We start from the raw sequence: 15,124 nt of genomic DNA, 5'->3' as shown, positions 1-15,124 counted from the left end.
TTACCGTATTTTAGACGAAATATGCATTTCTCTAGTCATTAAAAATATATTATAACAACCTTACGGAAACTGAAACTATAAAAAATGGAAAAAAAAAAACAATTTTTTTTAGAAAAGTTAAAGAAATTTGTAATAAATAAAAATAAAATAAATAAATGTAAAAGCGTTTTTTAACCGACGTCAAAAAAGGAGGAGGTTCTCAATTCGTCTGTATGTTTTTTTTATTTTGTATGTATGTTACGCGATAACTTTGCAATTTGTGAACCGATGTTGATGATTCTTTTTTTGTTGGAAGTGGTCCTATTTAAATTTGAAGAAATATTCCACCTCTAAGGGTGGTAAACTAAAGGATGAATGACTTTTGAGGCCGGTTTTTTAACAGGAGGTTAGGTTATAGAAGATAAATTCTTGGTAGTTGATAATAAACGGAACAAGATACGTCAATGTGTAGCTTGCTGTGCTGGCGTGTGTACAATGTGGAACGCAAATAAATAAGCTTATTGTGGCTTCTTTCTTTAATTTTCCAAAATCTTTAAATTTTCTTTACACGACGAGTGTGCTTCTCGTAATCCCACGAATGTTTTTCAAAAATATGTTAAAATGAAGCAATTTTAAGAATCAAATCGCGGACATTTGTTTTTTCTGCTCTTGCTTTACAGGATTTTTGATTATTTTTTTTTAAGATTTAAAGTGTAATGAATGAAACAAATATTCTTTATTGGACATAAAATTACAGTTAAAATACAATAAATGTTACAACAATACCATGTAGCAATTTCTTCCAGGCAACATTAGGATAGACATTTGGCATATGCAAAAGCGGTGCCACCAGATATTATCGTCATAAGTGCACTATATGATAAGTAAAATAAAAATATATACGTAGATGGATATATGTGCCTATACATAAACATATTTGCATATGTTGATACAAGTAGCTTTTTCTGTCTTCGCTTTCCTTACTAATAATACTTTAAATAAAGTCGTACTGTACTTTGATTATTGAAATTGAACAATTTGTATAGTTAAAAAGACGAAGCAAATTCAAAATTACACAAAATAATTAAAACTTTTTTATAAAAAAAAACCGACTTCAAAAGTTTTTTTCGGTACTCCTAATTGTTGTTCACATATAGATACCTCCAAGTAACACTAAGCCAACTTTATTTCTTGGTTCTTGTTGTAAACAGCCACATTTATTTATTAATATAAAACAAGACACAAGAACAAAATTTGAAAGAATAAATTTAAAAACATTTGTGAAAAAATAAAGAAACAGAAAACAAAATAAAAACAGAATACGTCAAAAAATTAAGAAGTATTAATTATTAATCGGAGGTATCGATATTATGTTATGTCTTATCTACTTATTATAGCCAGTGTATTTATTATATTTTATTTCTAGCTACAATGAGATCTTTGAGAATTGGGTTATTTGTTCACCAACAACATTACAATTATACGTTTAATTTCTGAGCGGAAACTTATTTCCAAAAATAAACGTTATGGATAAGATTTTTCAACTAAACTGTACAAAGTCGATTTATATTTTGATAATTCTAATTTATGTTAAACATTTGACATATTGTTGTATATAATTAATGGCAATTAATTTGAAAACAGGAAAATAACAGGTTCTTGAACAATCACGTCTAGCTTTGCCTTATTGATTCCATGGCGTTTTGAAGGACCTTAATACGATGGGTAAATGTATGTGTTTCGTCATATCTATGACGTAAGCATAAAATAAGCAGATTTAAACGATGTGTAACGCCTCATAGGCAGCCATTGATAACAAAAAGATTGTGTAATATTATTGTCTAATAATATTATCTATTCTAGTCAACCGCTGCTAGCTGTAAAAATCTTTCATAGATTTCTCACAGACGGTACTACAGCAAAAAGTCCTTCAGTCAGTTAGTTGCAAATCTGCAACAAGCACATAGAAACATTCGTAAGGTCTGATGGTTCAGTAGTTCAGTTGGGAGAGTGTCAGCCACGGTATGGCGAAGGCGATGGTTCGCGTCCAGCCGGATCGAATGAATTTTTCTGTGTTCGATCTTTGTATTAATAATTATACATCATTTTTTTAAATCTTTCACATTTGACGACCTCGGTGCCCCAGCGGTTTGTATTGTGGACGATGGATAAGGAGGTCCCGGGTTCGGTCCCAGTGGAACCAAATTGGGAAATGAACTTTAGTAAACTAGTTCCAGTCTGGATGTTCTGGGAAGTGCCCCAGAGAGAATTTTGGTGCTACCAGAGAATTCACTCTTACAAATACACCGTATTACAGGGAATTCCATAGTTTGAGAGCAGGCAAATGGTGTTGTTGTCTGGCACTTCTTTTTTTAAATTTTATTTGTAATCAATTAATATTATCGCCTCGGGGTGCACCATCGGTAGAGCACAAAAAACTCACTTATCGTATTCTGTCCAAAACAAAACCGATTTGTTAAAAGACAAATTTGTCTTTGTGGCCAGGTAGTTCGCTGGTCATCCATCAAGGCTGGCTACATTTTAAAATGATTCAACTCACAAAAGGCCATTTCCATATTCAAATACACTGAAATGGACATGTTATGAGTAGATTAGTGAGTCACATTACTCGGAAGATATAAAAAAATACGAATGTCTCGAAAAAATGGACGGGTTTTTGTAAAAGATGTATGTACTATACGCATATACAGGAAGTGAACAGGTGATCCATTCTTTTCTCATTTTGTAATCTTTTTTAATTTAATTTTGTTTTTTAATTCATTTTTTGTTAAGTGTTAATAATAATAGTTAAATTTTAATATTAACTAATATTTTATGATAATATACTCGAGTATTGTACGAATATTACGTATAAACATGTAACATTTTAAGAGTTACAAAACTAGGAAGTTGTGAACCTCTTAATGAGTAATTTTTAGGTTAGTTTTTTTCTGCTTACAAATAAATATATCTCCATCTCTCTATGGGGTGGGTAAGAGTTTGTATATATACATTTGTATAAGATTTCGTATACATGTTTGGTTAGGTAGTAGTTTGATTTATCTGTCTGAATTTTATTAAGCGTTTTCTTGAGGTATTGTTTTTCTAATAGGGCTGACATGTTTAATAACGATCAAAACCCCTAAATAAATAAAGAGTATAAAAGAAAAAAATATCTACCTAATTTCGGTGGCAATATTTGTATTTAAATATTCCAGAATGTCATATCCTGAAATATTACTTAATATTCCACGATAATATACTCGAATACTTTAAAAATAAAAATTTGCCACCGAAATTAGGTAGAGAAAATTAGCCTGAAAATTACCCATATAAACAACCTAACCTAACTTAACCTTTTTTTTTGGGGTATTCTTCTTCTTAATCTAACTCGATAACAATCGGGAACGCCGACCGGTAACAATGTCACAAAGGTAGAGGAAAATTGCAGAATACCACCAAAAGTTGCATTAGCTCTTCCCGTCTTAAGCCAAAATTGTACTATAGCTGTTTTACAAACAAACACCAGATTTTCATTATTATTTAGTATATTAATGACGCGATAAACAAACCTCGGAATGAACTTTAAGGAACCAGATTGCAAAACTTGTTTTAACGTGATATATGTATGATGTTTATATATGTACACTTTGGTACGCGCTTTACATACAAACTGTCGGTAATCCCCGTACGAAATTATACCTTTAGGTTTTGACATCAAGGTTAGAATTTGGAATATCAATATGGTATGATTTGTTTGTAATATTACCATTGGCCGTGCGTGTCTGCCTATTATATCTAAAAGCCTTTTGTTAATGTCTATTAGAACGCTTAACATTTTATGTACAAATGTAATTTATAAACAGGATGTAACAAACTGTTGCGATCATATTTTATTGCTGGTGATTGTGCGCATGATAACAAAAAGTTTAGCAAAAAATCAGATTTTTTTGTGACATCAAGTGACGAGGTGAACACGTCGTGCGTGTGATGGTAAGCGACACGCCTACCCATAACAGTTACAGTGTCACTACGACATTTAAATCGCAATGGTCTGAAGGACACTGCCACTGCACTCGTCACTTTGAAACTTCACTGGACACACTGTTTCTTAAGGAGTTTTACTGCTTCTCAGAATTATAAGTTAAAGCAATTTTTTTTTTCATAGTCCTGTACTAGGGAAACCCTGTGTGGCGAGTGCCATGGACACACATATAGACAACCACAAATAACACCCAAACTCACGAGAGAAATAAATGTAGAGCATATAAATATTTATCCCGCTTACCTCTTTGTGGTAACCCAGCATGGTAACCGTTCCCTACGGAGGCAGTTATTAAACACGTATTAGCTGAAATTTGGTCGGACCTATTTGTAATATTTGTTTATAATATCAAGTGACGGAACGAACGCGTCGCCTGGTGGTAAGCGACACACCTGTCCATAACAGTTGCAGTGGCACTTAGACCTTTAAATCGCAAAGATTTGAAGGGCACTGCCACTGTGTCTGTCACCCTGAGACATAAGTTGATAAGTCCCATGTGCCTATAATTTTACCAGCACCCTTACCCTTCAAAACCGGAATACAGTAATGCTGACGTTATTGCTTGGCGGCAGAAATAGGTAAGGTGCCAGTACTTCCTTGGACGAACTCTTCCACAAGCTCTACTGCTACTAAGCGACGGATTTTCACACGGGTCACTACCACGAATTGTTGTCATCTAAGTACGCAGAAACTGTGTAAACTTAAGTATAAAGTTATTGTACGTGAATGTCATATTTTTAATATCAACCGGAATATTATTACATTGCCCCCTAAATAAATTTGCTTCTTGGCGAAGACAACTATAAAGAACTGGTAGTTTATTTTTGTTCCTCGTATTAATGTTATGTCTGTCAGTATTTTTCATAAAAAAAAATCTATTCTTTATTAAGTTTTTATTGAATGACAGGTTGTTTCACCACCATAATGTTCAATTATTTTTTGTGAAATTACAGAATTATATTTACATGCCATCTTTGGGAAATCTATGAAAAGCAGATGGCGCTAAAGCAAAGAAGTCGTTAAAAACAAAAAATCAGCAAACAAGTAAATGGAAAAATTCGTGAGGTCCGTTGGTTCGTTACGTGGCTTAGTTGGCATAGCGTCTGGCGTGGTTTGCCAGCAGACGTTGGTTTGAAACCAATCGGATCGGAAATATTTTTTTTAAGTGTTCAAACAATAAAATACTATTCTTCTCTATATAATATCATTGATTCTTCTTATAATAAATTAAATTTTCATAAAGGTGCTATGACGCTAGTGTACGAATATTAATTTCTTTTAAGTTGCCTCTCAAAAACACTCTGGGGCCCAACCATAATGGGACTTTTCTCACGAGCACGCGCGGCACATCTTGAGAATCGTGTTTCCGTTGCAGAGTTAATAAACACTATGTAGGCAGCGGTTACGGTTCAATATTACACGATATATCCAGACTGTCTCCAGCTACTTGTAATGGTACCTGTCGTCCAATTTGAACTTCGGCAGGTACATCGAATGCATGGCCAAAGGTGCAGCAAGGAAGCTTAGCATCCTTTCCAGGTTGAGGTGTTACTTTACACCACGACAGTTCTTTCAGCTGTATCAAGCACAAGTCCGGTATATGATACAGTACTGCCACCTTTGGGATGGCTCTGCTACATATCAAGAAGTCACCTTGGATTCAATTGACAAGAGGCAAGAGGCTTATAGGTGACTCGGAATTAGTAGAGGCGAAGCTGCAGAGCCTTGAACACCGCCGTGAAGTTTTCTGCTTAATACCGATGTATTTTATAGGAAATATCGTGATATATGATGTCTGTGGACAGTGTGCAATGGAATTTACACGATTTAATTCCACCTTTCCCTTTCCATCACTGGGGGACTAGACGTAGACTTGGGTTCCACCTCTATGTTGTGGATTTTCCAAAGATTCGCACGAAGCGTTACGCTTCCAAATGTATATGCCGAACGGGTATGGAGTGCAATTCCCTGCCTGCAGACTTATTCCCTGAACGTTATAACTTAGATCTTTTGAAGGCGAGAGTGAACAGGCATTATTTAGGTGTGTATGCTTCATCGTCGACTTCATCGTCACTTTCTATCAGGTGAGATGGAGATCAAATGCGCAATAACATTTTTATTAAAAAAAAGAGCTAATATTATTTAAATTCTCGTCTCGCACATCTTCGTCAAACCAGACTACTTCCACCGAAGATACGCTAGGAGCTTAGCCTGTTAACAGATTGACTGAATATTTGCAGTTAATGCGTGAAGTCGTAATCAACTTCACTCCAGGCATTCCACTTCACTGCATGCAGTCCATCTCGGCTGTATGAAGTAGGTTTCGACTGCATGCAGTAAGTTAATGCGTGAAATCGTTATCCGAGACCTCGGCTGCATGCACGTTGATTACGACTTCACGCATTAACTGCATTCAGTCGAAACCGTCTTCATGCAGAGATGAACTGCTTTATTAACCGACTTAAAAAAAGGAGGAGGTTCTCAATTCGACTGTATGTTTTTTTTTTGTATGTATGTTACGCGATAACTCCGGTATTTGTGAACCGATTTTCATGATTTTTTTTTTGTTGGAAAGAGGGTCCTTCCATAGTGGTCCCATTTAATTTTGAAGAAAATCATCCACCTCTATGGGTGGCTGTTCACACATGAAGATTCGTTTTTATAAATAGCGCCTAAATTTTAATATAAGGAGCAGTTATTTGAATGATTGATTTTGCTATTCTCCAATTCGAGGCGTTTTTCTCTATCAATATACTTTGAGTAGTGAGAACCGATTTTTATTATCTCCATTGTCAAGTCCCGTAAAGTGGCGAACTAGGGGATGAATCCAGGTTTGCGCGCTTTCCGGTAACCGATTTCAATAAAACTTGGTAATTAAATGTGATTCCTCGTACTTTTGAGGTCGGTTTTTTTAGTACTTTGTACTGAGATTATTTATAATATCATGTGATAGGATGAACAAGTCGTGCGCCTGATGTAAACTACACACACGCCTGTCCATAACAGTTGCAGTGCCACTGCGCCCGTACCTCTGAGATGTAAGTTGACAAGTCCCATGTGCTTGTAATTTCGCCAGCACCCTTACCTTTCAAAACCGGAACACAGTAATACTGACATTACTGCTTGGCGGCAGAAATAGATAAGGTGACATTACTTCCTAAACCGAACTCTTTCACAAGATGCTCTACTGCTACTAAAGTACTAAAGTCATTATCACTTCATGCTCTCATGTCTCGGTTGCAATTACTTAAATCATTGTTAACAGCATCAAATTATTTTACGAATAATATTAAAGATTATAAACTCGAAACTATCTTAGTAATAATTTTTAGGCGTGCCTTCACATTGTAGTAGGTCATTTTTATCATAACCGGTATCTGTGTTTTCCAGAAACCAGAATTTAAGGCTGTTCAAGGTCAAAGTGAATAGGTGTTGTTAGACAAACGAGAGGTCAATTACGTGTACATTTTCAATAAAAAAAAGGACTAGGTAAGAGACCAAAAATATTCGATTAGTTCGTAATCAAGTTTATTCAGTATTTTTTTTTAACAATTGCTGTGTCACTCAGAGCTTTAAATTACAAAGGTCAGAGGGGCACTCTCACTGCGCCTTGCACCCTGAGACTTAAGTTGACAAGTCCCATGTGCTTGTAATTTCACCATCAGTGGCAACCAGTGGCATGCAGTTGTTCCAATAACATTTATAATGTTGTTGCTGTGCACTGGTCTGGATTTAGACAACAGTTCCCTACAATGACCAAATGGGGGCTGGAGACGTTATATATATTTTCCAAAGGTTGTGCACCTTTTTCGGTGAGCGAGGATTAAGGTCAGCCTAGATTTTAGTAGGTGAGGTATTTAATTTCCGTGGGCAGAAATATTATTATTATCCTGTAATACCAAGTGACGGGACGAACGAGTCGTGCCCCTGGTGGTAAGTAACATTCCTATCCATAACGTTGCAGAGCCATTCAGAGCTTTAAATCGCAAATGTCTTAAGAACACTGCTACTGCGCCCGTTACCCTGAGACATAAGCTATAATTTCACCAGCACCCTTACCCTTCAAAACCGGAACGCAGTAATGCTCACATTACTATGTGGCCGCAGAAATAGGTAAGGTGGCAGTACTTCCCTGGACGAACTCTTTCACTGGGAGCTCTATTGCTATTAAAAATAATTTATTAGAATTAAATAAGAACAGGCAGTGAAAATTTGACAAATGACGTTTTTAAGCGCTCGATGGCGACTGAGATGTGACGCTGCAGTGTGTCGTTAAACCGCTGAGCAGTTTTCAAGTTTTGGGATCAATGTGAATTTAATAACTGTAGGCCACCAATTGAAAACCAAAATTTAGCAGGTTCTCTGCAGTACTTTATGAGTAATATCTCCATATGAAAATGGTGAGCAAAGTTAGATATTTTATTCTTACATAACTCGTTTTAGACTTTAGTTTTAGCCTGTTTTCCGGATTTTATATTATCGGGTAAAGTACGTCCTATTGTGTAACTTATTAGCACATTATTTAGGCAATTTTCTTAGGTGTATGGTATATTTTTTGTGAGAGTTAATAGTAAATACCCATAAACATTTTGATCTAACAAAATAGTTTTTCTTAGCTTTTCCTCCTGTGATTCGCCTTAAGAACGGCGTGAGTGAGCTGTTCTCCTCCGGGACTACCACCTATATTAAATAAATATTTAACCTCAATTTCATAATTAATTTTCTGAATTACTCGCTCCGACAAAGATTGAAATGAAAATGTTCTTTACATAATTTTATTTCTCAAATGGTAACATTATTTTGATATACATTCTAATAATAATTAAATTTATTATAATTTATTTACAAGAAACATATATTAATATTATTAAACACATATATTCAGGCGTAGCAACATATGGCAGAAAATGCGTCGCCAATTTTTTGTCGTAGCTTGACTTGAATATCTACGAACATAGCTACGCTAAAAATTCGTAGGTATATTTCCTGCATTGTGTGTTGCTAAACTTTCAAAATAATAGCTGACAAGCTATTTACTAATCAGGTACTTACTAAATGGTACGCATATACTGCAAAATAAAATTTGCATACAACTTTACAATTTGAATACAACATTTATTCGCACGCAGCCTTGGTGTAAGTAAAAGTATTAAAATAGATCGTTCTAAACGATGCTAACTCTGTGGAATCGCATGAGCGCGGGTGTCTTCGTGGAGGACGCTTGCAAATTTGAACTTTCTACCTTAGGCTCAATTTATATTGCGGCGGAACGGAATGGAAGCGAATTTTTGGAACGATATTGTACACAGCATAATGAACTTTGTGGTCAATTCTGTAACGTAAAAAGTAGATACGAGCCCAAATCTTCCGCGGAATTCTCGCGCATGTTCGAGAATGCTCGCGCATTCACCGGAATATTTTGGCTCGTATCTAGTTTGTACTTGACTATAAAGTTGATTATGTTATGTAAAATATTGTTACTAAAATTCGCTTTCAGTCCGTTTCGCTGCAATATGAATTGAGCCTTAGTGTAGGTAAGTGTAAGAAAAAACTAGTTCCCAACGACTTTCGCGTTGGGAAGTTGAGTCGCACATTTAGCAATGAATTGATGTACATTTTTATGTTACATTACTTATTCATAAATTTGTCTCAGCTCCTGTGTGACAAGAAAGGATGACACTATTAACAATACTTATAATTCAATATTATGTCGTAGTAAGATAATTATAGCATAATTATAGTTCACGCCGCTAATTACGTTAAACTAGAGTCTTACGAAAAACTGCAACTCTTCTCTTGTTCATTTATATTAAAATTGACAGAGATAGGTAGGTAGATTCGTTGTGTTCATTCCACAACAACAATTTAATGGACTGCATTTAATTTCGTCACTTTTACTTATTTTCATTTTTAATACGTAAATGGATTATCAGGAGTCACTCTAGCATAACCCTTTTCTTCTAATTCTAATCTTGCACTATTTTGTACAGTTTCTAGACTCCCCACAGAAGCTTGAGGAGCTGAGTAAGACGAAGGTCCTCTATACAAAGTATTTACTTCATTGTATTGCCCATCGACTAGTTTAGCTGCAGTTGGATGTTCTACAGCAAAGTCTACATCACTTGTCAGGATGCCGTCGTGTCTGTTTTGCTCTTGGTGATTACTTTTCTTCGGGTTCCCATAATCATCAATGTTGAAGGCGTTGAGAATCTTCTGCTGCTCTTTCTCATCTTCCAACTGATAGCTGACCGAAGGCACGAATTGGAATATTAAAGGATTCTGTATCACCTTTGCGTTTTGCTGATTTTGGTTTTTATGGTGTTGCGCTTGGCTATTGGAATTGACCTTTGTATAAACCAAGTAAGTTTGATCTTTCTTATAAGTAACAAATTTGTTCTCCTCTAACGGATGAGGTATCGTACCGACTATTTTGTCCTGTAACTGTGCTGATATCCCGTTATTATTGTTAAAAAAGTTACCTATTAGGTTATGTGTTGAATGTTCCTGGCTATTAAAAGATTCAGCATCGTTTGAAGGTTCCAATTGAAGTTTAGCTGGAAGAGGCAAAGTTTGCGATCGAACTATCTCGACTTCAGCACTCTGTTGTTTCGATAAGTTATTGCCGCTGTTGTCATTCCCAGCATTTAAATGTGCGACTTCAAAATTTTGTCTTACGTTACTTTGTATAACATTTTCAGAATCGGCGTTATAAATGTGATTGGTTACATCAGGAACAGGAAGTTTGTATAATTGACCACTGTATACATTTTGGTTGTTTAAAGGGAGACTGACTAAGTTACCACTTTGATATTGCGCCGGGTAGCCGTGGCTAGTATGTTGAGGAAGCACATTAATTTGGGCATTTTGTTGCTGAACTTGATGATTTTGTGGGTAGCCGTTATGTTGTGCTGTGTATTTTGCGGATTGATGTTGATTACTATTACGGGTTCTAGTTTGTGATGTTGAAACGGTATTGGCGTAATTGTTATTCTGATTACCTGAATATTGCAAAGCTGTGAGTTGTGAAATTTTATTTGTGATGTGTGACAGTTCTTCGTTGTCTATGTTTTGGAACTGCGCTGGTGTAGTTGTGACTATATTTTCCTTAGTTATCTTGCTGTATTCTTTTGCTGCATTTATGGAATCCGCCAAGAGAGAAAAAACAAGAGCCTGTGAATCAGAAATGTTTGATTTATCGTCAGCAATCAATCTGCCAATCGGAATAAACCTGGCCCCAGTATTTTTGTTCAAAAGATTATTTGTTAAAACCAAGTAATTACTGCTCCCTGTATTTAATATTTCTAGTTTGTCGTAATCGCTTTCGTTGCGACTTTTAAATAGATAGGAAGCTACCTTTTCCGGTATAGATATTTTTAAAGAAACAGTTCTCTCAATTGTGTTAGTGCCTGTACCTGGTTCTTTGAAGTAAGGTAGGGTAGCGAGTCGGTTAGTATTTTGTACATTATTATAATTCTCGAAAGGTGGTTCTAGATCTCTCGAAAGGTCTGGGGCTACAAGTCTAGCACTTGTCGCGGGAACAGTTGGAGATTGAGGTGTGAGCTTTTCATCACTCTCGCTATTATCTGGTGGTAAATAATTCTCATCAACATAGTCTACAGTTTTATCTTGACGAAGCTGACCAAAGGTAGGAGGAGACGCTGTTTTTAATACACTACTCGTGTCCGAAACTATGTCGTTCACAGTTATATCCAATTTTTCTTTTGTAAGTATATCAGCAAATGTTAGATTGTTATGATTAGCATTGATGCGAGAGTGTTTTGTTAGAGAAAAAGAAGGATTATCACTTGGTGGTGCTGCATAAACAGGAGCAGGGGAGGTAGGAGATGCTCGAAGTTGCTCGCTTTGGTAATATGCTGGTTGCTGCAAAGCACTAGGAGCCAAGTATTGCCTTGATAAAATTAAGTTGCTCTGAGAAGGTGGAATGTAAAGTTTAGCAGCTGGTTTATAAGTAGTAGGTGGTATATACAGTCGAGATGCAATTGTAGGTGGGGCGGTTGATGGATTTAAATATAATCGTGACAACGTAGGAGGAGGTGGGGGCAAAGTTGGATTTATGTATAGACGAGAAGGAGTGGTAGCAATCTGCTTAGCAGCAATGGTTGGTTTGTTATACGCGTATCCTTCGGGCTCTGAAACTAGTTTTGCTGCTTGAGCTGTAGGAGTATTGTACACATAAGGAGTAGGATTTGCAATGATTTTCGCAGCAGGGCGAGTAGAAGGCCTATCATAAGCATATGGAGTTGGATCAGCTATTAGTTTAGCAGCTTTGGAAGGTTTCACGATCCAGGTTTTAACAGTGATACGAGATTTAGGACTGCCAGGTTTAGGCTCAACGATTCTATTGAATGTTAGAGTTTTTGTTACGATAGTAGCAGGCACCTCATCACTTACCAAATTTTGTTTAGCTTCACTTTGTCCGTTTTCATTTGAGAGTGGTAAATGATGATTTGTGTATGCTTGGTTTGGATTTGGGTAATTATACTGCTGTTTGGCAAATGATATTCCAAATTCTGCCCTTTTACCATTATTTAATTGAGATCTATTATCATTGTATTGGGCACTTTGTTGTCCACGAATATGTTGTACATTGTTGTTCTGTGTTCGTTCGAAGTTGGTCTGTCTTTGGCCGTATTGATTGTTATTATATCCTGTATTTTGTGAAGTGTACTGTATGGTATGTCCGTTAGAAATGTGGCCTGAAGATTGTGTGCTTTGTAGTTTACCACTTTGTCGATATTGTCCATTTTGTCTTTGTCGTTGAAATACTTCAGCGTCTCTTTGTGATAACGATAAGCTGTTAAAAGGTGGAGGCACGTATGTTGGACTAGGAGTAGATGCAGCAAATATGTTATTATTATTATAGTTGAAGTTAGGTTGTATTTGCTTAGCTGGTACATAAACACTGTTAGGTATTCTATCAGGACCGGCGATAAGAGCTCCATTAGGTAACATTTGTCCAAAAGGTGGCTTATATTCTTGCATGACGACGAGATTGCTTTTCATAACGGATTTGTCATATGGATTCCTCATGGTGTGAGTAATCATCTTTTTGATATCCTTCATGAGTTGAGGTCCCAATTTGAGGTTCCCAAACTTGTCATTGTTATTACTGAAGAGCTCTTCTGACTTCTGACAGTTGACGTTCATCCACCAATCGCAGACAAATACTGCTTGGTTGAATAAGGTGCCGTTCGGGCACAGGAACGACTGGAAGCCATATGTGGAGCCCGATGTGCAGACTCTAAATGCTTGGCAGTTGGTTTCTAAATCTGCGTAATATCCTGGAATTAAAAAAAAACTACTTTACTTACAAAAATTGAAGAAATAAAATATTTACGGGAATGGATTTGTTTTCCTACGTAGGTCACATGCTTTTTCGTCTATATGAAAGGTTTGTTAGTACTTTTAATAATAATAACCTTTTATTACGGACAACAGTGATATATGAAGTGTTAGTAACAACAAACTTATGATTAGGTGAGTACTTAAATTATTAAAGATTTTAATGCCGCATGTCGGGGCACTCACTCCTAGCCATGATTGTCGCCCGTGTTGCTGCCCAATTTCTGCTCAATAAGACGCTGACTTCTTTCGTAAGAGTGCCATGAAGCTCGTGAGCATTAGCAATCACTGCAGAAGCACTGCAAAACCGTAGCAGCCGCATAGCAGCGGCCTAAAGAAGTTTTTATATTGCGTGCGCAGGGCCCTGAGCGAGGCTTGAGTGTATAGCCTGGCTATAGTTTTCAGTAAAAGTTATAATACATTTAAAGGTATTGGTATAAGTGGAAATGAAGCAATGTTTTTGAAAGTTGTTGAGGTTGAATTGAAGAGCTTCTTGCGAAGAAGTTCGTCCAGAGCGCTGGTGAAATTACAGGCACATGGGGCTTGTCAATTTTTGCCTCAGGATGACGGGCGCAGCGGCAGTGCCCCTCAGATCTTTGCAATCAACACTGCAACTGTCATGAATGAGCGTGTCGCTTACCCAGGCGCACGGCTTGTTCATCCCGTCGCTGATGTCATAAAAAAAATTACAAATTCTACAGTAGACTATCTTGCCACATGTCAGCATCATGGCTTCAAACATTGGTTTGTTTTAAAAGACAAACACGAACGAATGAAAGACAAAATTGTTTCATTTCCAATGTATAGCAATTATTAAAACCTAAGAACTCTTTATATGTTTAAATTCAACAAAATTCGGGCACGCAATTTTAACACTCTCATTCTTACTGTGATGTATGTAATAAGGGATAGTTTTATGTTAACAATTAATTAAGTAGGTATAAGTGTTTTTCTCTGTATTCTTTCTCTTTGTCTCGCAATATACGCTGTGGTGTCAAGACGTTTTTCAACCAGTAGGTACTGATTGAATCGAAGTTCCTAGTAGGTATGGGCTATACATGCTAAGTGTAGATTTTTCACTTACCAGGTAATTTTCCAGCACACGAAAAAGAAGTCCTAGGAATATTCCCTAGGACCGGATAATCGTTGCCAGGTTCACCGGGAACAGCCAACCGGATGTCCCATCCGTGATTTGAGGAGTCTTGACGTGGTCCACGCCCATTCTGTGCATTGGCCCACGTTGCGAGGCACACTGGAAAGAGAGAAAGAAAAAATCTTAGATCGTAACATTTTAATGAAATGTTTCAATTCATTATAGATTACTTTTATTAAGACCGCAATAGAAACAAAATATCCCCGTAAAAAAAGAGATATTAGTGTTTATTTACTAGGTAAAAAAATACATTTCCCATGGACCCGGTAACAAGCGTACTCGCCAAGAGGTGTAAAAGATGATTAAAGACTTGAGAATTGCTTTCTTTACTACTTTTATAAAGCTATTGTTAAAAATTGTAACGGCTGGAAGGTAACAGAAAAAGTCTTTATTTAAATATACATATATTAACGACACTAACAGTCGGAGAGAGGCAGTGGGTTAAAATCCAATCAAACCGCCTGGGTTTTAACCGGGTTTAAACCCATTTCTGCCCAAAATCGTGCGCGGAAACGGCATATCGACTGTGAACTGGCAATCGGTACTATCCCAATTTTGGCAACTTTACAATTTTTTTTGTTTTA

The 15,124-nt window shown here is 36.5% G+C and overlaps 1 protein-coding gene across 1 annotated transcript; it reads right to left on the bottom strand.

Moving 5' to 3' along the window:
* Positions 1-8,912: 8,912 nt before the first annotated feature.
* LOC113230929 lies at positions 8,913-14,688 on the bottom strand (the record flags this gene model as incomplete). Its single annotated transcript, XM_026465039.1, has 2 exons — positions 8,913-13,326; positions 14,472-14,688. Coding segments are annotated over 2 exons (3,609 nt in total), but the record flags the coding sequence as incomplete, so codon positions are not given.
* Between the last annotated feature and the right edge of the window lie 436 nt (positions 14,689-15,124).

This window comes from Hyposmocoma kahamanoa, unplaced genomic scaffold (genome assembly GCF_003589595.1).
Source record: "Hyposmocoma kahamanoa isolate Upper Pololo Valley unplaced genomic scaffold, ASM358959v1 64, whole genome shotgun sequence".
NCBI lineage: Eukaryota > Metazoa > Arthropoda > Insecta > Lepidoptera > Cosmopterigidae > Hyposmocoma > Hyposmocoma kahamanoa.
The sequence above is the reverse complement of the archived record's forward strand: the minus strand, read 5'-3'. Positions and strand labels throughout refer to the sequence as shown.